This window comes from Pinus tabuliformis, chromosome 8 (genome assembly GCF_031772625.1).
Source record: "Pinus tabuliformis cultivar Carrire ecotype Pingquan chromosome 8, CPIR1, whole genome shotgun sequence".
NCBI lineage: Eukaryota > Viridiplantae > Streptophyta > Pinopsida > Pinales > Pinaceae > Pinus > Pinus tabuliformis.
In genome coordinates, this window is record NC_142294.1 from 1861028261 (window position 1) to 1861055228 (window position 26968).

Below are 26968 nucleotides of genomic sequence, written 5' to 3' on the forward strand. Positions count from 1 at the left end.
ACAATTTTTTTTATGGGATCGTTAATGTCTATGCATAGTTACAATGTTATGTTTTCAAATTTTCCTGAGTATTCCAAATATTTGACTGCATCTTATAAAATTTATCAGGGCATAGCTGATGAATATAAATGTTTTTTAGATAGGCATATATACCAAACGATTTAAACATTTAAAGGAAGTTGAGTGGAGTGCTTTAGCCAAGTGATCCCCAAAATTGTTCATTTATACTATAATGGGAGAGGAAGAGCAACGTTCAGACCCAGATTTGTTTTCATTCCTACAGGAAGAAGCTGCTAAAGGCAAAGTCAGGAAAGGATGTCTGGAAAGTTGTTTGGCCAATCAAAAGTTATAGTGGATCCAATATTAAATTTGGTAATTCGTGGGTTTTTGGCCTTCAAAAAATATTCCAAAGTCCTGGGTGAAATCTAACTCCCTAGTAAGTCGTGGTATATTCCGACAGTCTTTGCATCCATCATGGATAAACAAGATTGTAGAAATTTCTCTATAGATCAGCTACCTCTGATACCATGTAGAAATTATGCAAATTCTCTACAAATCTCGCTCTAAGACCAAGTAGAAAATCTGACTATAGATTAACCCGATTATGCAATATACCAAAGCAAAATACTATAATCTACTTCTACTATCAATTTGCGGAAGCTTAAAGATTGAGCAAGATCAAGCTGAACACATATAACTAGAAGAAGAAGAATCAATGCACATGAAACATAGAAAATACTCAGGGGAAAGCCTCAGCTAAAAACCCCACTATATGTATTATCATACAAGGTGGAAATACATCAAAATTATACAAAGCCTTAGCTCTCATAGCTAACCAACTCTCAGTACAATCCTCCTAGATGCTCACGGGCAACCAAAGCTCCTCACAAGCCTTCTCCTCTGCCCTCCAAGCTCCTATTTCCTTGTGCAGTTACCTCTGGAATGATCTCCTTCACCCAGTGTAACACTGCTCTCACACACTGCTCTAACACACTGTCAGAACTGTGCAATCCTCAAGGAACCTTACCTTGACTGAATGAATGAGTTTCCTTTATAGGAAAACACATGCAACTGATAGTAACATGTCCTTGACATTTAGCTCAACTGGGTCATTCTAAGAATAGACATGCATGAGTTTCTTATGAGAGAATCTTCAGTTATCTGGAATACACTAGTTGAGTGCATGCATGCATCAACTAACTGATAACTCACAATTAGTTCCTCAAACAATTTGGAACTACTTTAACTGGAATTAACTCTGTAAACTGAGCTAACTAGTTACAACTCAATTATAGCTCAATCTTATCTCCTTAATTAAGGCTTATCTCCTTAATTTAAGGGATAATTGTTGCATGACTGCAGAAAGACTTCTAACTTGAATTTCTCCAACTAGTTAATCCATAATGAATTAATTAATTATTTCCAAGCAGTTGGTGAGACTAAATTCAAATTTTAATTCACAATTTTAATTCAAGGACAAATTAAAATTGGAATATTCTAGATTCTATTTTTATCATTTCTTGTTGTTATTTTCAACACTCCCTCTCAACAAGAAGGGAATTCAACTCGATCCTGATCGTGAACCTTTGGAATGTTATGCATGTAACACTTCTCTCTAGTGTTGTTGCTCTAGCAACTCCAGAAACAAAGAAAAAGCATCCAACCTGAATCAGTATGATGCATCTGTCATCAAAGTCTCTGACTGTTATTGCCTCTATCAACTGAAAACTTTGCGCTTCTGCTGACTCTGCTTTTCTGCACTATTGTCAATCCTTCTCTACGCTCTCCAATATCTGACTGATCTAGCCTCTGTCACTTTGATCTTTGACTGCATCAATCCCATTGATTCCTCCCACTACTATGTACTTTGGGCTCTCGTAGCAGGGTACGATCCATGCGATAAAACCTCTCAATGGACCCTCCCCAATTTCAGCCTTCTTGGAACTATCACTTCACATCACCCCACCTCACACCTGGAGGTAATGCTACATGTGATCCCTTTACCTTCATCATCATCCTTGGATGAAGAACCATCTCATGTGCTCCTCCTGATCTCCTCCTACATCAGATCTGACCACAGTCGTACCCAATCTGGCAGTTTCTCCCTTCCATTCACAGAGTCCTGGTAGTTATTCCAACTCTTTGGAAGGCCAAGGAGAGCAAGGCTCACCATATCATCATCAACAGTAGTTATTCCCACACTGATAAGCTCATCTCTACAGGTGGTGAGCTTGTTCAGATATGTGGAAATAGTATCGCCCTTCTCCATCTTGATTCTTCAAAGCTTATCCTTGAGCGCCAATCTCCTCTGGTTGCTAATGTTCTAGTAGAGGTCCTTCAATGTCTTCCACATTGGAAATGGAGTATCCTTCCCATGGAGACTCGAGACAATATGGTCTTGAACTCCCTCAAGGATGATTCATCTCGCCTTCACCACACACTTCTTCCACTCAACCAACTCTTGTTCATTAATTGAACTTGGCTTTGGGATTTCTTGATCAATGAAATCCTTCAAGCCATTGTCTTGTAATATAGCCTCCATGCGATCTTTCCATGATATGTAATTCGAGCTACCTTCCAAGGCATACTCGAGTCTCAAGCCATAGAACGCCATTGGCCAACCTTGAAGTATGATAAGAATTCGATTTTGCACCTGCAACCCCGAACTTCAAACTTCGACTTCTCTTCTCTGTATACTGTTCATAGCTCCGATAAACTATGCTCTGATAAACTTGTCTCAGATACCATGTAGAAATTTCTCTATAGATCAGCTACCTCTGATACCATGTAGAAATTCTGCAAATTCTCTACAAATCTCGCTTTAAGACCATGTAGAAAATCTAACTGTAGATTAACCCGATAATGCAATATATCAAAGCAAAATACTATAATCTACTTCTACTATCTATTTATGGAAGCTTAAAGAGTGAGCAAGATCAAGCTGAACACATATAACAAGAAGAAGAAGAATCAATGCACATGAAACACATAAAATACTCAGGGGAAACCTCAACTAAAAACCCCACTATATGTATTATCATACAAGGTGGAAATACATCATAATTATACAAATACTTACCTCTCATAGCTAGCCAACTCTCAGTACAATCCTCCTGGATGCTCACAGGGAATCAAAGCTTCTCACAAGCGTTCTCCTCTACCCTCCAAGATCCTATTTCCTTTCGCAGTTACCTCTGGGATGATCTCCTTCACCCAGTGTAACATTGCTCTCACACACTGCTCTAACACACTATGAGAACTGTGCAATCCTCAAGGAACCTTACCTTGACTGCATGCATGAGTTTCCTTTATCGGAAAACACATGCAACTGATAGTAACCTTTCCTTGACATTTAGCTCAACTAGGTCTTTCTTAGAATAGATATGCATGAGTTTCTGATGAGAGAATCTTCAATTATCTGGAGTACAATAGTTGAGTGCACGCATGCATCAACTGAATGATAACTCACAATTTGTTCCTCAAACAGTTTGGAACTACTTTAACTAGACTTAACTCATTAAACTGAGCTAACTAATTACAACTCAATTATAACTCAATCTTATCTCCTTAATTAAGGCTTATCTCCTTAATTTAAGGGATAATTGTTGCATGATTGCAGAAATACTTCTAACTTGAATTTCTCCAACTAATTAATCCATAATGAATTAATTAATTATTTCCAAGCAGCTCATGAGACTAAATTCGAATTTTAATTCAACGACAAATTAAAATTGGATTATTCTAGATTATATTTTTATCATTTCTTGTTGCTATTTTCAACAAAGATCGTCGATGGTGGCTATTGATTTTGATTCAACAAATGCCAGTATCTATGTTTTGATTCAAGGATTGATGCCCCTAATAACCTAACCCTTGTGTGTGGGTCCGCTTCCCTTATGTGTCGTTTAAATTTTGATCGACATTATGAAATGAAAGAAACTCAATTCTATTACGGACCTGGCCAAATCTTAGGATCCCGCATCATGAACATAACCAAAAATCTGAATCTACGTTTCCAAAAGGAAGAGAAATTATCCTCGTTAACATCCCAAAGATGTTTCTCTATAACATCTCACAGATAATTTGTGATGAAACAAATAGTATGTTAATGGAACCCATATTAGAGAAGTGCACAAAGTAGTTTTTTAAACTGCAGCTGGAATGGGTTTGCAAAATAGAATATGTCGTTTGTCATTAATCAAAATTTGAATGTGGTATCATGAAGTTTTTTTTTTGTTTTCCTTTTCCTTAAATTTTCCGAGGTCCTTCACTTAATGTTGGGTGGATCATTCAACATGGAGTGGTGTCATCTGTTCCGATTTTCTCACCAATATTGTGATATATTTTCGGGGTGGGGGCAATATCGTAATTTATTATTATTTAATATGGAATTTAGAATTTATAAATAAATTCAGCATTTTGTAAAATTTAAATTATGCAGATTTCACAATATTAACACTGGATTTAATTTAAATTTGTTAAAAAATGATTAAGAAAACTAAAAGATGTTATTATTAAGATTAATTCCATGCTTTTTGAGATAGTTTAATTCCTCCAATGGGGCTTCCATCCTTAACCTCTCCCATGAGGTTGGAACCCAAAACCCCACTCAAACCAATTAATCTATGCCATTAAAAACATTTAATTTTAATTTTAAACATTTTAATAATTGTTTGAAAGAATGCTCATTAAATTAGATCAAATTAAATATATATGACAAGATGAAATGAGACTCTTTAACATAGGTTAGGATTTACATCTTTTTAGCTAAGGGTGTTTTTAATTAATTTTACTTTCATTATTATAATTATTTTTTTTAAATAATAATTAAATTTTAAAAAACATGGTCTAGTGTAAGTTTTTTTATATAAAATTTAACAATAATAAATTGCTTTAAAAAATATATATATACTTGTTAAGAGCTTAATATGCAAGGCTTAAATTCATTAAAACATATACAACTCGATTCAAGCGGGGATAACGATATTCCTCCCAACCACCCAAGATTAATCCAATTCACAGTGAAATTCATTATTAATAACATCCAAAATGAAATCCACTCAAATGTGTGGCATGGTCAAACTTCAATTAGGCTTGTGGAAGAATTTAAGAAATTAACAAGGATGTTAATAGCACTTGGATCAAGGTAGAAGAGAAAGCATGGAATACATATAGACCAAAAAGCTTGGAATAAGTATGAAGGTTAAAGCATGGAAGAGGTGTAGAGGGAAAGGTGTTGCTTAAGTGTGGAGGTAAGATTGAGGCACATCATGACCTAATTAACCTAGTTTTCTAGATAAAGAAATTCCATTATATCAATAGTACCAACAAACTTAGGCAAACAAATTGTTATCTTTCACTTCTTGTGCATCTATCTAAGACTTCATTTAACATAGTTGAAAATATCCATTTAGTATAGTTGAAAATATGTGAAGACTCAATTTAGCATGTTGTACAATCTTTCTCTTTCTTATACAACAATCCAAAAAATAGATAAAAGCTCCAAAAATCCTTCACTAGAATTGTTGTATCTCTCTCAATGTGAATATTTTTGCTCGAGTGCCTTCTAATTTGATTTCTCCAACCACCAAACAAAACTAATGCTAGAACAATGAAAGATTGAACTTTCACCTATTCTAGATGTACAAGATGCATCTCTATGATGACTTACCACTTTGAATAACACAAACAATTCAGCCACCTGAGCTATAAGTAGGTTTGTTTTGTATTTGGTTAGAATTCTCTATGGGATTTTTTTTCTTTTCTAGCCACATCATCTAACTTCACTAATTTTTCATTGATCACTTGAATTTTTTTGAATTTATCCTACAAAATAGGGTTCGTTATTACATTGGGTGAATTCATTTATTGAATATTCTCTCATATTTGATTGCACTAGTGCAAAAAACCCACCAATATTCCACTTTAATGCATATTAGTTGGCCTTCACTAGCGGATTTGTGTAGCTAATCCCAAATGTTATGTTTCTTATCAACCAAGAGACTAGCCTTCTCCATATGTTGCTACAACTATTAATTTGCTTAAGAGTGCTCATTTCCCAACCTGGTTTCCAATAAAATGTTTTATTATCATAGATACCTCCATGATTCACAAACAATATTCAAGCATTCTACGAGTAGATAGTTTGGGGCAAAGTAAAAAATGTCAAAATCCAACTCTTTCAAGTCATCCAACACGTTCTATAAGTGGAATTGGACAATCTCTAACTTGTTTTTAACCTACTTCCATGTTCAAAGTTGGACATCTCTATCCAACATGACCTTGGAAAGATATACCTACAACTGTATTGGATTTCGAAAGTCAATGTTCAACGTTGACTACTTTATAAATGACCTACTCCATGGCCAACCAATCCATCTACAATAGATTTATAAGATACTAATCCTACAAGATAATAATATGTTATGATTTCCTAGCTCTAGAGCCTCGAGGAGGACAATAATATAAAGACATCCTAATAGTAATGGAATGTTCTAATTGTGATAATGTATGGTCCTCCAATTCCAAATTCTCTCATTGTGGCTTGGACTATTGTGGAACCTTGGCTTCCGCCACTCCTATCAAGAAGGTTGGATCCAATACTTATTATTCCAACTATACCATCACAAATATCTAATATAAAGGATTATGAGGTTCCCCATTGGGATTTGAAACGTCGGCAAAATTCAAACTACACTGTGGAGAATCTAAATCATCTTTTTATAAACAAATACCACATAAATTTCAAATCTAACATTATTTCGATGTATGGAGGGGAAAAATGGAGTGAGATATGTTCTCTCGAAAAATCAAGGATCAATATTGAAAGAAGAGTCGCTGACCTACAATTTCTGAAGAATTCTTCCACTATTTATTCATCTTTCCTTTTGGTTCTTTGACTCTTCTTTCATTCATTCATTGTCTATCCTGAAGATGGATCCCCGTTGGGATTTGAAACGTGGACAAAATTCAAACTACACTGTGGAGAATCTGAATCACCTTTTTATAAACTATATAAGTACTAGTTTAATGTAATGGATATACTACTTCCTTATCCTAAGCTCTTGCTTCCCCCTTCTATATATCCTCCACCTATAAAGGATCATTCAAATACTAACCAAAACTTAAACCCAAACAAGGATGTTTGGGGCCCTCACTACTATCAATTCCTACCAAACAATCTCCATTCTATAACCTATTAGTATCTAATGGGACCCTAAATAATCTACTTATGCCTATTGTTTCTTGATTCCTTTTCCTTCCATAATCCCTCCAAATATTCCTTTCTATGCTTTAATCATTTATGTAGTTACCAATTATTAGCCATTTTAATTTACATTGCATTTTGTAGTGAATTGATATATTTGGAATAATTATGAGATCGCAACAATGAGATATTTAGGTTTCATGAGAAACATAATTAAGAGGTATTGTTCATGTATATAATGGAATAATATGTTTTCAAATCCTATTGTACAAAAGGTTGATAAATCCTTTGCTTTAGCTTCATGTTGAATCTTGTTGATAAACTATGTTGAAGAATTTCAATATAGAATGGGTTGGTGCTATAAATACATTAGTAAGTTAAAAAGCTTGATGTAAGATCACAACTATCTCAAGGAGTAGATTGGTGCTATGGAATATGCCATAAATGCAAGCTTTATTTCTAAATCCTATTCCCAAGCATTATAGGGGTCAAGAACTGCCTCTCATCATGTGATAGAATAAGAATGCTAAGAAATAGCTCAACCCAACGATGCATCAAATTAAGAAATTACATAACTCAAATCACTTGTTCACTTCTTAGATGATTCACAGTCTCAAGAAACAAATTTTTAATTAAGAAATTACATAACTCAAATCACTTGTTCACTTCTTAGATGATTCATAGTCTCAAGAAACAAATTTTTAATTCACAAGTATTGTGCAAGACTCAGTTATGCCCAGGCACCCTTTGAGATAAATTAATTCTTTCAAAGTGCCTTCCATCCTCAATCCCTCCCCATGAGGTTTGAATCCACGGCCTAGCTAAAACTAAACCTTATGGGTTAAAAGCATTTAATTTTAATTTTAAACTTTTTAATACTCGTTTGAAAGATGACTAATCATTACATAAGATTATTTAATGAAATAACAAGCTTTATAATGGGGGATGTTCATTAAATTAGATCAATTTAAATATTTGATAGGGTGAAATGGGACTTTTTGAGATAAGTTATTATTTACATATTTTTAGCTAAGGGTTTTTTTAATTAATTCTTTTTATTAATATTATGAAAATTTTAAAAATTAATTAATTAAATATTAATAAAGATGAAGTGGTGCAAGTTTTCTATATAAAACTTAATAATACTATTTAACTAAATATTTTAAAAATAATAGACTTATCATGATCTCAGTATGCATGGGCTTAAAGTCATTAAAATAATATACAATTAAATTAAAGTGGAGACGATAACACTATTCCTCCCAACCACCTAATGTTAGGATATTCCGACACATAGGATATAGTTAAGTTCAACTTGGTCTAGTATAGAGTTAGGTTAGAGTTAGGTAAAGTGTGTTTCTTTACCGTTGTACATTTTGTAACTTACAATCCGACGGTCACGATATGTAGTGATCCGACGGTTCACACTCACCTCGGTATTACCGACACTTGATCCGTGGCTTGACACCCGATTGGTCCATGAGTTCTATTTAAAGCGCATGGAGGGTCATTGTTCGGGTAATCCGTGCATGAGAGAAGCTTATGTAAATTATCATTCTTTGATTAATAAATTGCCTGTAGAACCCACGTTGGGACAGGCCGTGGACTGTTTCCCTCCTTGCACTTTGAGGGTTTTAACCACGTCAAAAGTACTGGTGTATTGATTTGAGATCTGGTTGTGAGCGGTGTCCTTTTGGTGTTCTTTCTGAGGAACTTACCCTGTAAATTCCTACATGGTATCAGAGCTATTTGAGGGCCGCGTCCGTTGGTGATCCAAATCTGAAGCCGGTAGAACTGCATGCGGATGTCGTTTCCTAGATCTGCTATTTCTGACTGCTTTCGGGCCGAGAGGACTGCTCTGTTGCATTCGGAGCATCTGTTCCAGTGAGGAACCCCTTTCGTTTCACGCGAAAAGGTTTCCGGTAGCCCTAGCTGCGTCATTTTTCAGATCGGGAGGTATACAGTGTTTTTTGCAGTTTACTGTTATTTTCTCTCTGCTTATTTCGGTCTCAGTTTATTTAGCCTTTTTTTTAACCGGATCTATACCTTTCATTTCTGCGTATGCTCTTTGCCCTGCGACTCTGTGCGATCTGGGCAAATCAGAAACAGAAAGGAAGGATTTTTCTCATGCGTATGCTCTTTTCCCTGCACCTTAGTGTGATCTCGGAAAATCAGAAACATTGAGAAAAATATTTAGTTTTTCGGCTAAAGCTAACTTTGAGATTTTTTTTTTTTAATTTCTAGTTTTTTGGCTAAAGCTAACTTCGAGCCGCAAGGTTCGTTTTTCTTTGCATATTCGTGTTGGGTTTTGTGTTTTGTGTTTTGTAGGGAAAAAGAGCTTTCTCAAGGCAAGCACGCAAACCAAGGCCCCCCCCCCCCCTCTCTCTCTCTCTCTCTCTCTCTCTCAAATTTTTTGTATAGATCAATTGGTTCAAAGCTATTTTAAGAGAGTAGAGGTCTTGGGTTCAAGTCTCCATTTTGTGGGGGCGGATTTTTTCATTCCCGCACATTCGCGCACTTTGCCGGCAACGTCAACAATTTTTTTTCAAAAAGCCATAACTTCTTCATCCGGAAGCCTTTTTCAGAGCCGTTTTTTTTAAAACCGCCTATTTTTTCGAGATCTATCCATTGGAACACTTACTTTCAGCATCTTCAGCTTCAGTTTTTTTAAAAAATGGAAAGTCCATGCCAAGTCATTCTTGACAGCACTAACTACTTCCAATGGGTAGCCTACATGGAAGATTTACTTAGAAGTAAAGGTCTCTTCAGAATAGCCACAGACCAAGAGAAGAAACCAAAAGATGAAGACAAGGCTATAAAATGGGAAAATAGACAAGATCAAGCACGTGGTTTGATAGGGATGTCTATTTCTCCTGATCTTAGATTCCACATTGCAGAACTTGAGACTCCTCATGAAGCATTAGAAAAACTCGCTAAAGTTTTTGGGATTAAAAATGAAATTAGAGCCCATCAACTTGAAAATGAGCTGCTTACTTTGGATCCTAATAATTTTTCTTGCATTGAAGATTTCTTGTCCAAATTCAAGACCCTTAGATATCTCTTGGAAGGTGTTAAAGTTAAGAAAGAAGATGGTAACCTTATTTATTCCATCCTTACTAAGTTGGGACCAGCCTACTCTGTATTTGTTTCCACTTTCCATTCTACAAGGGAAGCTTTCATTTGTCAAGGAAAAGACTACAAGGCCCCTTCCTTTGACTCCTTTTGTGATTCCTTAATAAGAGAACAAGAAAAACTCTTACACCTTGGTCTTCTTAATCTTGGAAACTCTTCCACGAAAGCGTTAGCCGCCCAGCAGCAACCAAATTCAAAGAATCCTAAGAAGTCATATCCTCAAAAGAATGGTCCTAAACCATCTCAGCCTCAAAATGAAAGATCATTTCAGCAAAATGATAAGACCAATAAAAACAAATGGAAGAAGACTGATAGACATTGTAACTTTTGTAATCGAGATGGCCACTTAGAATCTAAATGCTTTAAGAAGATGGAAGCCTTGGAAGCCGCAATGAAGAAACATAACATCCATGTGGAGCCTACTTCAACTTCAACTTCCGGAATGGCACTTTCTGCATGTCATTGTCAATCATCTCAGTCTGGTTATGCATTAAATGTATCTTCTTCTTCTTCTCATTCTCATGAGTGGCTCATTGATTCTGGAGCCTCTTGTCACATGGCCAAAAACCAAGCCATGTTTTCTTCTTTAAATGATTGTAACACCAAAAATATATATGTTGGTGATGATAGATCTCTTAATGTTGTAGGGACTGGAACTGTTCATCTAGACAATGGTCAGTTTAATGATGTATTATGTGTTCCAACCTTATCCTGCAACCTTCTATCTGTCTATCAGATAACTCATTCAGGTGAAGGTAAAATTGTTGAATTTTCACCTCATGATGTTGTAATCAAGGATCTAAAAGATCCTAAACAGATTCTAGCTACTGGTCTTGCTGATGATTCCAAAAGGTTGTATAAGTTTCACAACTTTGGGTCATCAAATCTTCCCTCAGTATTTGTTGCTCATAATGATGAAGTGAGCAAACTTTGGCATGAGCGATTTGGTCACTTAAACTATCGCTCCCTTCAGCATCTATGTAAAGAAAATATGGTGACAGGTCTTCCTATGGTATCTTGCAGAGATGGTGTTTGTTCCGGATGTGTACTCGGAAAACATCATCGGGACAGTTTTGACAAACGTGCCTCTTGGCACGCCTCAGCCCCTTTACAGCTTGTGCACAGTGATTTATGTGGTCCTCTTCCTGTTGCTTCATTCTCTGGCTGCAAGTACTTAACTTTCATTGATGATTTCTCCAGACGCACTTGGGTATACTTCTTAAAACTCAAGAGCGAAGTATTTAACACCTTTTTGGCCTTCAAAGCCTTTGTTGAAAAACAATCTGGACATCAAATTCTTAAGCTAAGAACTGATAATGGTGGAGAATATGTTAAAAACACATTCATCAACTTTTGCACCGAAAATGGAATTCAAATGCAACATACTGTTCCATACACTCCACAACAAAATGGTGTAGCTGAAAGGAAAAATCGCACCTTAAAGGAAATGGCTAATTGTATGCTGCAATCTAAAGGACTCAGTCTTAGTTTTTGGGCCGAAGCAATTAATTGTGCAAATTATATAATCAATCGCACTCCTACTAAGGTTCTAGAGAATATCACTCCAGAAGAAGCTTGGAGTTCCATTAAACCAGATGTAAGTCACTTTCGTGTGTTTGGAAGTGAAGCATGGGCCCATATTCCAGATGAAAAGCATAAAGCTTTAGAACCTAAGAGTGAGAAATGTACTTTTGTTGGATATTCTGAAGATGTAAAAGGTTATAGACTTATTCCATTTAAGTCCAAAAATGTTATCATTAGAAGAGATGTAAAATTTGATGAAAATAAATCGGCCTGCGAGCCTAGTCCGGCGGATGTGCCACCTCTTCCTATCTCTTCTACTTTTGAAAACATTTCTTCTTCAGATGATGAAAGCGAGGATGATAATCCTCCCCCACCTTCTCAGGATCCTCAACTTCCAAGATGGGTCCGTGCTACTCGGGATGCAGCAGGTGATCTTGCCGGTGATCCTACAGATCAGCGACGTACACGTTCTCAGTTTGAAAGAGCCTCTTCTTTACTGGCTCAAGCTCCAGTAAATCATGATCCTGACACTTTTGCAGAAGCTTCAGGCCATCCACATTGGGAAGCAGCTATGAATGAAGAATATCATTCATTGATGACAAATGATACATGGGATCTTGTTCCTCTACCAAAGGGACGCAAACTTGTTAGATGTAAATGGGTTTACAGAACCAAGTATGGACCAGATGGGAAAGTTGATAAACATAAAGCTCGTCTCGTTGCTAAGGGCTTTTCACAGGTTGAAGGCATTGACTACACTGAAACCTTCTCCCCTGTTGCCAAAATGAACTCTATCCGCCTTGTTCTTTCCCTTGCTGCCTCTTTAAAATGGGAAGTCCATCAGATGGATGTTAAATCTGCCTTCTTGCATGGGGACTTGCAGGAAGAAATCTATATGGAACAACCCATTGGCTTCATACAAACAGACTCCAGCCTTGTTTGTCGACTTAAGAAATCCCTTTATGGCCTCAAGCAAGCTCCTCGGGCTTGGTATGCCAAAATGGATAGCTTTCTTTTAGAATCTGGCTTTTCTAGGTGTCATTCTGACAATACTGTCTACACCAAGAAAGTGGGCAACTCTCTTATCATCCTTGTTCTTTATGTTGATGATCTTATTCTTACTGGTAGTGATCCCAACCTTATAAACCATGTGAAGTCCAGCCTTAAAAAGAAATTTGAAATGACAGACTTAGGACACTTACACTATTTTCTCGGTCTTCAAGTCTTGCAATCCCAGGAGGGTATTTTCCTTTCCCAGTCCAAGTATGCTTGTGATATTCTTCGTCATTTTCACATGGAAGACTGTAAGCCAGCCCCTTCTCCCTTTCAGTCTGGAGTCAAACTTTCAGTCTCTTGTACTTCTCCTGAAGTTGATGCTACCTTATACCGTCAACTTGTCGGAAAACTCTTGTATTTAACCCATACTCGTCCTGATCTTTCCTTTGTTGTTGGCCTTGTTGCTCGTTTTATGCAAAACCCCCGTGAAAGTCATTGGAAAGCAGCTAAAAGAATACTTCGTTATGTTCGAGGTACAGTACAGTTTGGGATTCATTACAGTGCCAAAGCAGCTCCTCTGTTAGTTGGTTTCACTGATTCTGATTGGGCTGGTGACCCTGATGATCGGAAGTCTACTGCCGGTTATGTCTTCACTCTTGGTTCAGGACCTATTACATGGGCTTGTAAGAAACAGGCTGCCATTTCTCTTTCGTCAGCAGAAGCAGAGTATCGTGGTGCCGTGGAAGCTAGTAAGGAAGCCTTGTGGCTTCGTCAGATCCTATCAGAGTTTGGCTTTGAGCAGCAGCATCCAACCACACTTTGGTGTGATAATCAAAGTGCCATTCAGCTATGCAAAGATCCAGTCCAGCATCAGCGCAGCAAACACATTGAACTACACATGCACTTCATCAGAAAGCTCATTCATGACCATGTTCTTGAAGTGCAATATTGTCCAACAGATGATCAGGTTGCAGACATCTTCACAAAGGCTCTCACAGAGGCGAAGTTCACTAAACTTCGATATATGCTTGGAGTTCAGGAAGTTGTCACTAAGGGGGGATAGGCTCTAGTGCCTCCTTCCTTCTCCTATTGTGTCATATTTGTAAATCCTTCAATCCTATCCCAAGTTGTTCTTAAGGGGGGATGTTAGGATATTCCGACACATAGGATATAGTTAAGTTCAACTTGGTCTAGTATAGAGTTAGGTTAGAGTTAGGTAAAGTGTGTTTCTTTACCGTTGTACATTTTGTAACTTACAATCCGACGGTTCACTCTCACCTCGGTATTACCGACACTTGATCCGTGGCTTGACACCCGATTGGTCCATGAGTTCTATTTAAAGCGCATGGAGGGTCATTGTTCAGGTAATCCGTGCATGAGAGAAGCTTATGTAAATTTTCATTCTTTGATTAATAAATTGCCTGTAGAACCCACGTTGGGATAGGCCGTGGACTGTTTCCCTCCTTGCACTTCGAGGGTTTTAACCACGTCAAAAGTACTGGTGTATTGATTTGAGATCTAGTTGTGAGCGGTGTCCTTTTGGTGTTCTTTCTGAGGAACTTACCCTGTAAATTCCTACACCTAAGTTAAACCCAATTGACAATGGAATCCATTCTTGATAACATCCAAAATGAATCTACACAAATGGGTGGCATGGTAAAACTTTAATTAGGCTTTTGGAAGAATTTAAGAAATCAACAAAGATATTAAAAACACTTAGCTCTACTTTCTTAATACTCGTTGTATAAAGAAGACATTAGGGTTTGATCTAGGGGCATCCTTCACTTTGGAAAATCCCACAACTCCCAAGATAAATTATTGTATTGATTCTTAGGAACAAGTTGGTTTTCCATTTGTTTTTTCCCAAGGGAAAGGCATGATCTAGTGTAGAGTAATTCGAAATGTAGAGGGAAAAGCATGGAGGTCTAACGTTGAAGCACATCAATACCTAACTAACCTAGCTATCTAAATAAATGAATTCCATTACATCAATATTAACAACGAACTTAGGAAACAAAATTGATATCTTTCACTTCTTATGCCTCTGTCTAAAGACTCCATTTATCATAGTTGAAAATTTCCAAATGTCATGTTATCCAATATTCCTTTATACAACAATCCCAGATATAGATAAATATCCAAATATCATTGACTACACATTTTGAATCTCTCTCAATGTGAATGTTGTTGCCTAGGTGCCTTCTAAAAAACGTTTGAAATGGGAATTGATACTGTTACCGGTTTCGTAGAGATAGCAAAAAATTGACCCGATTTTGAAAATGGGCAATGCATAACATACATATTTTTTTAGAACATAGTTTTTGGCACTTTAAATAACCAATACGATTACCCGTTTCGTAGGGGTAGTAAAAACGTGACCCGATTTTGAAAAGTGGTTATGCAGAAAACACTTCTTCTTTTTTTGAGCATATTTTTGACACTTTAAATTTTCTTATGTATCAAATATAAATATTTGTTTTTATATGTTAGTGATTTTCATGCTGATTTTGAAATGTGTTGATGCAGCGTACCTTTTTATGAGAGGACTTATTTTTCACATTTTAAAATTTATTATGTCCATTTTTTTTTTAAATTATGATTACTTAACGAATTCAAGTTGATTTATTTTTCTTTTTTTAAATGTTGATTACTTAAAAAAACAAATATAAAAATATATGTTAAAAAAAAACAAAAAAATGTTAAAAAAAAATTATCTCATAAACCAGAAAAGAATTTGGAAAAAAAAAAAACAAAATTAAAAAAATATATATAAAAAATTAAATAAGTAAAAATAGAAAAATTTAAAAAAACATTAACAAAAACTAGGAAAAAAAAATTAAAAACAAACTAGATTAAAAAAAAAATAGAAAATTAACCAAAAAAAAAAATTTAAAAACTAGTAAAATTAATATTAAAAACATTTAAAGTTTATAAAGAAACATTTTTTAATTAAAAAAAAAATTAAACATTTTTTTTATTTAAAAAAAAATTTATTAATTTTCTTAAAACAATTTTTCTTTTATGAGAGATTTTTCGGCGTAAATCACATGATATTTCATTTGTCGACGCGTTTTGAACCAACCAGTGTGGTTCATCGTCAGGACAAGTTGAAGAATCAGATCTAGATTGCATGTTAAATAGTCAGAGTAGAAACTCCAACGGCTATAATTTTTTACCAGGCAACGACTATATTGACTAACTAACAACTATATTAAACTAGGAAACGACTAGTTGGACCGGCCACAGGGAAAAGGGGAGCAAAACTATATTTTAAAATTAAGTTAAAGTAATGGATTTAAATAATTATTAAATTAATAGTTAGTTATACTATTATTAAATTAAAAGTAAATGGGACTTATGAATTTACATAAAAAGTATTAACTATTATTTATATATATATATATATATATATTAATTTAAGAATAAATCTTTAATATTTTAAATTTTAAAAATATTTCATTGTTTATTTAATTGTTAAATTATTTTAATAATAAACCAATAAAACATATTCTCATAGAACGATTTCAATATTAAAGAAATTATTTTTCTTATATTAATTAAGTTGAATTATTAGTATATAGCATAAAATAAATGCTATTAAAATATTTAGATAATCAACCCATCAAAAAACAAAGGCAAAAGAGAGAGGGGATAACAAGGGCAAACTAACTAATAAAAAAATAGAACAAGCTATAAAAAGAGGGAGGGCAGAAAGTGAAGAACGACTAGGAAGTGAGGGCTGGGACCCATCAACTATTGATCTTCCAGTCGTCTTCTCTATTGAGATTGCTCGACCTTTTTTTAATTTCAAGGGCTTCCCTAATTTTACGGTGATGGAATTGCGAAACTCTAGCAATAACATTGGCCTCCTCAATACAAACATGATGTTTGGTTTTCTCTGCATGCTCTGCTAAAGTGGAAGACTTGGTTCTCCTATGTTTAAGGTTAGCTGCGTACTCACTAATCCTTTGATTAATGGAGCATCTAGTCTCACCAATATAGGGGGTTCCACAGGAACAAGGAATAATATAATATAAACCCCCTTCATGTCCTTAGAGTCGATATGATCCTTCACTGATTTTAGGGACTTACGAATGGTGTTAAGGGGTCTAAAGGACAAGGGGACATTATATTTCTTAAGAATCCTTGCCATCTTATCAGTGGTTCCCTACACAAACAGAAGATGGACACCTGGGACCCACTCTTTCGGTTCTCTTTTAGTTAACGTATTTTTGGCAACTTTGAGGAAAGCTTTCTGACCCAGGTATCTACTATAACCATTTTCAACGAAGACATTAAGGAGATGGGATTTCTCTTTCTCGAAGCTCTTTTTATCAGAGATCCTTAGGGCATGAGTAGCGAGGGTGTTGAGAACAGCCAACTTCTGAGCTGGGAAATGGTGGGAACTGGCATGAAGATACTGCTCCGTATGTGTTTTCTTTTGAAACACTTGGTGGGATAGGGAACCATCACTATACTTGGAAATAAGAATATCAAGGAAAGGGAGGCAACCATTGACTTCCTGTTCCATGGTGAACTTAATGGCCGAGGATTGGTTGTTGAGATGATTGAAGAAGAGACTTAACTCCTCTTGGCCATGAGACTAGATGATGTTAGTGTCATCTACATATCTTTTCCAAAGTTTAGGCAGGAGGTGGGCCGAGTTTAGAGCCTTGGATTCAAAATCTTCCATAAAAGAATTCGCAACGACAGGGGATAGGGGTGAGCCCATGGCAACTCCACAAGTTTGTTCAAAGAACTCCCCTTCAAAACTGAAAAAGGTGGAAGTGAGGCAGATCTCAACTAACTGAACGGTATCAGGATCTGTTAAGCGGTTGATCACCTCCATGGCCTCATTTATAGGGATGCAAGTGTACAGGGAGACTACATCAAAACTAACAAGAATGTCCCCAGGGTCAAGCTTAATGTCCTTGAGCTCCTCAATAATGAAAAATCTCGCATAAACGATATGGATCACAGAAGCCTCAATTCAACAATTTTTCTTATATATATATATATTTTAAACAATATATATATATATATATATATATATATTTTAAACTATATATATATATATATATATATTTTAAACAATATATATATATATATTTTAAACAATATATATATATATATATATATATATATATATATATATATATATATGTCTGCCCAGGGCCGCGCCACCACAGGAGGGTAGTATTTTTTATTTTTTATTTAAAAAAAAATCGTTAAAAAAATCATATTTTTTAATAATTTGTTTTTGTTTAAAAAAAAATTGTTTAAAATATTTTTATTTTTTATTTTTTAAAATAAAAAAATCAAATTGTTTAGAAAAAAATTGAAAATTATATATATATATATATATATATATATATATTCCAAATTCTTTATGGTTTATGATATATATTTTTTTAACATTTTTTATTTTTATTTTTTTGTCCTTTTTATATATATTTTTATATTTGTTTTTTTTAAGTAATCAATATTTTAATCTTAATTTTAGTAGATTCTAATTTTTTTTGGTTAATTTTATATATATATTTTTTTAATTTAGTTTGCTTTTAATTTTAATTTTAATTTTTTTTATTTTTTGTTAATGTTTTTTAAATTCTTCTATTTTTGCCTACTTAATTTTTTATTTTTTATTTTTTTATGCCTTTTTTTATGGTTTACAAGATATTTATTTTTTTATTTTTTCCATTTTTTTTTTATTTTTTTTTTATAATTTTTTATTTGTTTATTTTTTTAGTTTTTTAATTCTTATCTTTTATAGGTTTTTTTTTTTTTTTTACAATTTCATGATTAATTGAATTTTTTTTAGTATATATTTTAATTTATGTTTTGTTATTTTTTTTAACTTTTTTTTTTTGTTTTGTGTTTTTTCATTGTTTTAATTTTTTTTATTTAATTTTATGTTTTCATTATTTTTTTGAAATTTTAATGTTTTTCGGGGTCATGATAAAATATTTTACGTCATTATTTCGAAACGTTGAAATTTTACCATTGAAAAAAAAGTGTTGTCCCAGCGTCAACACTTTTCATTTTGAGGGTATTTTTTGCACAAAATTTACCATTTAAAAAAAAAGGTGTTATTCGAACATCAACACTTTGTTTTGAGGGCGTTTTTCGAATAATTTTTGCACAAAAAATTGGTTTTCACCGCCATTTTTAAAACATATTGAAAATTTACCCTAGAAAAAAAAAGGTGTTATTCCAGCATCAACACTTTTCGTTTTTAGCACTGTTTTTTATGTTTTTACGAGATTTTTTGGCCAGAGTTCTCATTTTAAGTTTATAGTTTCCGTTTCAAAGTTTACATTGTTTCTAATCCAATTGCTCCAATCATTGAATATAATTGATGCTAAAACAATGAAATATTGAGCTTTCACATATTCTAGATGTACTAGACACATCTCTTTGATGATTTTCCACATTGAATCAACAAAAAATTTAAGCCACCTAAGCCCTAAGTAGATTTCTTTTCATAATTGGTTACAATTCTCTACGCGAATTCTTGTCTTTTAAAACTACATCATCTAGCTCTAATAATTTGTAATCGATAAATTGAATTTATTTGAATTTATCCTACTACTCAATAGTGTTAGTTAAAGCACTAGGTAAATTCAGTTATTGAATATTCTCTCACAGTTCCTTAATTCATTGATTGCACTACTACAAAAGACCTACTAATCTTCCACTTTAATGTGTATTATTCGACTTTCATTAGTGGATTTGTGCAACTAATCCCAAATGTTGTGTCTTAGCAACCAAGAGACTAACCATATCCCTATGTTTTTATAACCGCTAATTTCCTTAAGAGTGCTCATTTACCAACTTAGTTTACAATAAAATGTTTTATTATCACAACTTCCTCCATGATTCACAAATAATATCAAGTATTCTAAAAGTAGATAGTTTGGTACAAAGTAAAAAGTTTCAAAATCCAACGCTTTCAACTCGTACAACATGTCCTATAAGTGGACTTGGACCATCTCCAACTTATTTTCAACCTACTTCCATGTTCAAAGTGTGAGGTCTCTATCTAAAATGACTTTTCCTAGCTAGACATACAACTTTGTTGGCTTTCTAAATTTTAACATGTCATTGTTCAATTTCAGCCATTTCATGAATGGCCTACTCCATGGCCAACCAATCCATCTAAAATAGATTTATAAGATACTAATCCTACAACCTAATAATATGTTGTGCTTTCCTAGTTCTAGAGCCTTTAGGTGGACACAAATATAAACAAATCATAATAATAAAGGATTGTTCTAACTATGATAATGTATGGCCATCCAACTCCAAATTGTCTCACTATGACTTGTACTGTTGTGGGAACTTGTCCTTGTGGCTCTTTTCAAGAAGGTTAGATACTATACCTACTGTTCCAACCATACCATTGCAAATATCTAATATAAAGGGTTATGAGGTTCAAGTTTAACTATAGAAGTAGATTAATGTATTGGAATTACTACTTTCTTATCCTAAGCTCTTTATTTCCTCCATATATATGTCATGGAATAATATGTTTTCAAATCCAATTATACAAAAGGTTGAGAAATCCTTTGCTTTAGCTTCATGTTGAATGTTGTTGACAAACTTATGTTGGAAAATTGAAATATAGAATTGGTTGGTGCTACAAAATACAATATAAAGTTAAAGAGCTTAATGTAGAATCACAACTATCTCAAGGAATAGATTGGTTCTATGGAATATGTCATAAATGCATGGTTTATTTTTTAATCTTATTGTCTAGCATTATAGCATTTGAGAAGTTCCTCTTACCACATGACAGAGGAAGCATTATGAGCAACATCTCAACATAATGATGCATCAAATAAAGTAATTACATGACTCAAATCACTTGTTCACTTCTTAGATAATTACCCTTCTTTTTTTCCAGTGCTACAAAATAATTTCATAGCATCCGTTTAATTTTCATTGTTGAGCTGCTATAGAATAACTTCGTAGATTTGTTCTCTATGAACAAATTTCGCAGCGCTCTTTAAAAATTTTGTATTGTGAATTTCAAGAAGGTGAAATGACTCAACTCTCTGCAAAATCAACTTTCCACGGACTTGGCCTACTTCCTAACATAGGGAATAATCCCACTCACCTTTCTTCATCAAGGATTGCATGCTAGCTCAAATTTCATGGTCAAAAATTCAATTCAAAGGATGTCTGCACATTCAAAACATGGTACTCCATTTCAATGCTCAATTCACTGCAAATACCTCATGTTCCCACTCTTGAACATTGTGAACTCACATTCCCACTCCTAAACATTGTGGCACATTCCTCTGAGGGTTGTGAGAACATTTTAATAAGAATACACAAAATATATGAACAAGCCACAACAATTAGGGCTTCAATGCTCATATTCTTAGTGTAATTCGATTAAACAAGTGCAATTTTTAAAAATAAACACACAGGAATAAAATTGTGATTAGCAACAATTCATAAGCAGACATTGATTTGCTTCAAACACCAGATTTCGATTCAATTCAAAACCACACCAACTTACAGTCCCATTGGCCATTCAATTACACCATTCACACAAAAAACACTTCCTTGTAACACAAAAGGAAAGTACAATGATTTGCAAACTACATGACTACAATTTCACAAAGAAAGAAATGAGTACACTCTTCTCCTCATCTCTTTTTTTTTCTTCCAAGAGCTCATTCTCTTAAAACAAAAAATAGCATGGGACAACCAAGACTCTCAAGAGATGAATCGTTTCATATTCACTACAAAACAAAGGAAACTAAAAAACCATATTTACAACATAAAATATCTCCTCCACTTATTAAAAATAAATAAAAACTCCCCCTAAATTAAACATTCAAAATTTCTAAACAAGGATTTCCCACCTAACATTACCATGTGACCATCCCATCACATTGACAAGATTTTATCTAGTCTTCATCGAATTTTGTGCTCCATCTATGCACTTGTGTCAATTGAGATCAACTATTTCAACTTATCTACTACGAAGATTATTTTTTCTTTAGCGATTTGATACTTTATTTGATTTAGACTAGAGGCTCAGCCTAAAGTTGCAACCAATAGTTGAACCACCTTTTCACATAGATTATATCGCTGGTTATTTATTTTCTTCACCTTTTCACATAGATTATATTGTTGGTTATTTATTTTCTTGATAGTGGTAGCTTTCTTTGAATTTCTTGTTGTATATTTGTTATCATTTATATTTTTTCTATACATATATTTGTTTATGTATTTGAGAAACATGTCATAAACTATTTTAATCATTGTATTATTCCTCTTTCAAGATTGTCATTCGCTGAGGAATTTATTTATTTAATTCCATTGTATTAGATTTACTATTAAGTAGTTATATTTCAACTCCCAAAAGCTAAATGCATTTAACAACAATGAGCCAAAGGAAGAAATAGGCGCAACTTTTCCAGGAAAACTCATGCAATAATAGAAATACACAACACTTGACAAACTTATACTCTTTGATAGAATATTTGAATTGTGTTGAGCTTCCAGGAAAACTCATGCAACAATAGAAATGCACAACACTTGACAAACTTATACTCTGAATTGTGTTGAGCTTCTTTTTTCGAATCCATCACATTAACATTTTAAACCAACTAATATAATTCATCTTTAATAAAACAAATAAATAATAAAAACATAAATCCTTTAAACCAACCAATATAGTCCGTCCTAAATAAGAAAAATACTCTGAATTGTGTTGAGCTTCTTTTTTCGAATCCATCACATTAACATTTTAAACCAACTAATATAATTCATCTTTAATAAAACAAATAAATAATAAAAACATAAATCCTTTAAACCAACCAATATAGTCCGTCCTAAATAAGAAAAATATGGTCCGTCCTAAATAAGAAAAATAAATGATGAAAACATAAATCCTGAAGAGAGGAATCCGTCACGTCAAGGCATTGTCAGTGTTCGGTTGAACTCCCCAGGGGCCGCGGGTTGGGATGTTCCGTGGGTAGGATAACCGCCGTCAAGTCAAGGCATTGGCAGTGTTCTGTTGAACTTTCCATTCTGCAACTAAAAGATTGAGGATATAGTTATATTGGGGATATAGTTTTTTAATTATGATGATTTATATTTGTTTACTAAAGTGCTTCCTACCAAGTAGTCGCACTAGTTATTTCTTTGCCTTAAAACCACAACGTGATGTATAGATAAAAAATCATGTTATAATTCCTCTCTAGCAACGTAATGTATAGATAAACAATCATGTTATAATTCCTCTCTAGCAGTGAATTGTTTGTTTCTAGGGATTTTTCTTTTACATTTGTAATAAATTTGTATTCGCAAATAAATTGAGAACTTTTATTCAAGTGGGTAAATTTCTTTATAATCCCACTCGAGGTGATTTAAGTGATGGGGATTTCGTTTTTTCTTGACATTGGTTCCTTTGCAACAATGGTGACATTTTTATGATGGCAACCATTGAAATATAGAATATATTCTATATTTCAATGGTTGCCATCATAAACAATGGTGACATTTTTATGATGGCAACCATTGAAATATAGAATATATTCTATATTTCAATGGTTGCCATCATAAAAATGTCACCATTGTTGCAAAGGAATATATTCTATATTTCAATGGTTGCCATCATAAAAATGTCACCATTGTTGCAAAGGAACCAATGTCAAGAAAAAACGAAATCCCCATCACTTAAATCACCTCGAGTGGGATTATAAAGAAATTTACCCACTTGAATAAAAGTTCTCAATTTATTTGCGAATACAAATTTATTACAAATCTGCATCGATGTGTTCCGCTAAAAATCTGCAAGAATATCTTTCTTTCCCACAATCTGTTTGTCGATGACATTCTAATTTTTGCTATGCTTTGTAAATCCAGCTGGTTATGCATTTCAGGTATCTTCCAGAAGCTCCAGTCCGCGGTGGGCTTGGTCATTAATTCCACCAAATCCACTCTATATCACAATGACACAAATGTCGAGTTGGCACAATGGATTGCCGATCTTTTCGGTGTCCAAATGGCATCAATCAAAGGCGGTTTCAAATACCTAGGCTTCTTCCTCAAGCCTAAAGCGTACAACATCCAGGATTGGGCCTGGCTGGTCGACAGGTTTTACCAAAAAATCTCAAGATGGGAGCTGCGCTTTTTATCCCTCGGTGGCAGACTCATCCTAGTCCAATCTGTCCTCTCCCAGCTTGCGGTCTACTGGGCGCACCTCTTCTTCCTGCCTGCTGCCATTGTTCGAAAATTGGTCTCTTTATCTGCAAATTTTTTATGGGGAGGGCGTTCTCATTTTTCAAAAATTCACTTGGCAAATATGGATTTAATCTCCAGACCGAAAAGATCGGGCGGTTGGGGTCTCTTGCACCAGCGGTCTTTTGGCAAAGCCCTTCTCTGTAACTCTCTTCACAGAGGTGTCTTCGGCATCAGTAAATGGAGTGATATTATTAATCAGAAATATTTGAAGGGTCGTTCCATCGTTTACTGGTTCAGGGATAAGTCTTTTGGCTCAAAAAGGGGGTCCGCTATTTGGCTTGGATTCAGGAAGATAAAGGACCTCTTCTTTGCCTTTCTCAGATGGCGCTTTTCCTCCGGCTCCAACATCCTCATCGGCATTGATCCTACTGTTCACGGCATGGAAAAATCGCTCTCCCCCGATCTGCTTGCTGTTTTTCACTCCCGGGGCCTGTTCACATGGGACAAACTGATTTTGTCATGGTCTTCTTCCTTGCCAATCTGGAAGGACGCCGATGCCCTTGGACTGCCTCATGCGCTGCGACAGTCTTGGGAACTGGCAATAAAGCACTTCAATGACATCGGAATCAAGAAGACAGGTTCTTATGATGAATTGTTATGGTCTAAGCAGAACTCATCTCTTCCTGTAAGAGTCAAGGATTTATATGAAGCCGCCTCATCAAATCTTCAGGTACAACCCTCTCCAATCTTCCCTTTTAATTTCTAGAAAGTATCTTGCCCGCTGAAGGCAATATTATTCTCCTGGCTGGTCTTCTTCAACCGGAACCTCACCTGGGAGGTCCTCCAAAGAAAGGGTTGGTCTGGACCGAGCAGATGTGTAATGTGTGGACATGCGTATGAATCCAATGACCACATATTTTTCCAGTGTCTAGCATCAGCTCTCATCTGGCATGATCTATCTTCAGCTCACGGGTTTTCTCCACAGGTTTTCCCTACAGTTCAAGAGGCTTTTCGGTGGTGGGGCACTCAACGCCCTCTATGGCGATCCTTATTTATTTCCACGTGTTGGTGCCTCTGGAAATGGAGGAATGCCTGTATTTTTCAGGATTCCAAGGCCCCTATCAGCTCCACTTTGGTGCATATTTCAGCTATGCTCGAGCCCGCTTGTCAATGATGGCTCTTTTTCTAACTTTTTGCTTCTTTCCCCTCTCAGCCTCTTTCACTGAACTATGCTGATCCTTTTCTACAGCCTCTCCTTATCTTTATTGGATGTCTACCTGTTTTGTCTTGATTTTGGGTCTACACATATGATTTTGTTATGATCTCTATCGGCATTTGTCCCAGTTTCAGCTTGAATCAGGCTCCAGCTATCTGTTCTGGCCGCTGACATATTTTGGTTCTCATGTAAATGCTCATTATATTTACTTAATATAATACTATGCTGATTTTTCCTCTGAAAAAAAAAAAACCATTGAAATATAGAAGGTAATAATTGGCCTTAGTCCCTTCTGGAATGTTTAACACAATTTTTTTATGAATATTTTGAAAAGTCCATGAATTGTGGAAAAAATATATAGATTATTTTTATTTTTTAAAATATAAATTTATATGAGTTTCAAATCTTTAAGATCTTTTTTCTTCAATGTAAATGAAACTTTTCTAATTTTTTTCCTTCTTCTACTAACAAAGCTGCTCTGTGGTTTGTTATTTTTGCAAGTAATATATATCTATCTATATATATATATATATATATATAGTTATTTTGTTAGGGTAATTGTTTTTACAAACAAATTAAAAATACTAATTATAATTTATTTATTTTTATGTGTGAATTAATTAGACTAAATATTATATTATATCAAAAAAATATAATAACAAGTAATGTGAGTGTATGATTGGTCTGCGACTAGTCTACATCTAGCTTACTTCGGATCTATCAAGCCATGAGAGGGATCAAACCTCTCGAGGTGTAAACCATTGGCTCTTCTATATAGAAAAGTAAGACTGTAGATACAAAAATCCTTGCCGGATTTTCTCTAAATATAACCAGAATTTCCATAACTTTTCTAGCGATTCCTCCAACTAATTAGACTACAGCCTTTAAATATGTAACAACTAACATATAAATAAAATACCCACTATTTACTTAAAAAATGCTAAATTAATGGTATAAATAGAAAGAGTTTACTCTCTACTATTAAATGTATACCATCTTATCAAATTTAATGGAAAAAAACCACTGACTTTTATAACGCGGGAAGAAGTTTCAAGGGGAATTTCCAATAAAATATAATATAATATTATATATCTTTTATATTTATAATAAATGATTATTTTTATTTAAAATAAAATATGAAATAAATTTGACAACCTTTTATATTTTAAATAAAGCGCCATTTAGCAAAGAAACTTATTACTTTAATTTAATGAAGGATATCTATCCTCCTCGCAGGAAATATATTTTCTTAATCATTAGATCTATTTCAAAATATTATCTGAATACATACTTTAAAAAGTTAAGTAAAATATCATATAACTCCAGCCCTGTCAAAATTAGATACTCATCGCGCATTATCGGAACGTGGGTCCTACCAAAAATTCCTTGAAACCATTGGCTATACTTCCCTCTTTTCACATTGGCTGACGGCACCGGCCATCTGAACTATGACTGTATTGACAGTGACAAGTACGATTGTGACCAGTACGATTGACAGTGACAGTTGTCTATAACGCGACTTTTTGAAAGTTTTTTCTGATGGGTTTTTCCAGTCGAAATCCGGCAGGAATTTATTGGAATCGCAAGTTTGATAGCTAGTTTCTGCACAATGAAAGCGTCCCAGGGGTTTTTCAGGGTGCTGAATCCGTTAAAAAACCATTTTCACTGAAACAAATCAAGATTTAACC

The 26968-nt window shown here is 34.4% G+C and overlaps 1 protein-coding gene across 1 annotated transcript; it reads left to right on the forward strand.

Annotated features, from left to right (window-relative positions):
* Positions 1–232: 232 nt before the first annotated feature.
* On the forward strand, positions 233–25355 carry LOC149243746 (uncharacterized). The gene is made up of 4 exons (XM_089371296.1): positions 233–317; positions 23764–24794; positions 25030–25158; positions 25278–25355. Exons 1-4 carry the CDS (start codon positions 233–235, stop codon positions 25353–25355), a joined length of 1323 nt encoding a protein of 440 aa, XP_089227422.1.
* Positions 25356–26968: the final 1613 nt, after the last annotated feature.

Bases quoted from the DNA above. Each gene is read 5' to 3' on its own strand.
- LOC149243746 (XM_089371296.1), top strand. From the start codon at position 233: ATGGGAGAGGAAGAGCAACGTTCAGACCCAGATTTGTTTTCATTCCTA. The intron at 318-23,763 runs GTCTGGAAAGTT...TATGCATTTCAG, and splicing joins AGGCAAAGTCAGGAAAGGAT to GTATCTTCCAGAAGCTCCAG. The intron at 24,795-25,029 runs GTACAACCCTCT...ATCTATCTTCAG, and splicing joins CCGCCTCATCAAATCTTCAG to CTCACGGGTTTTCTCCACAG.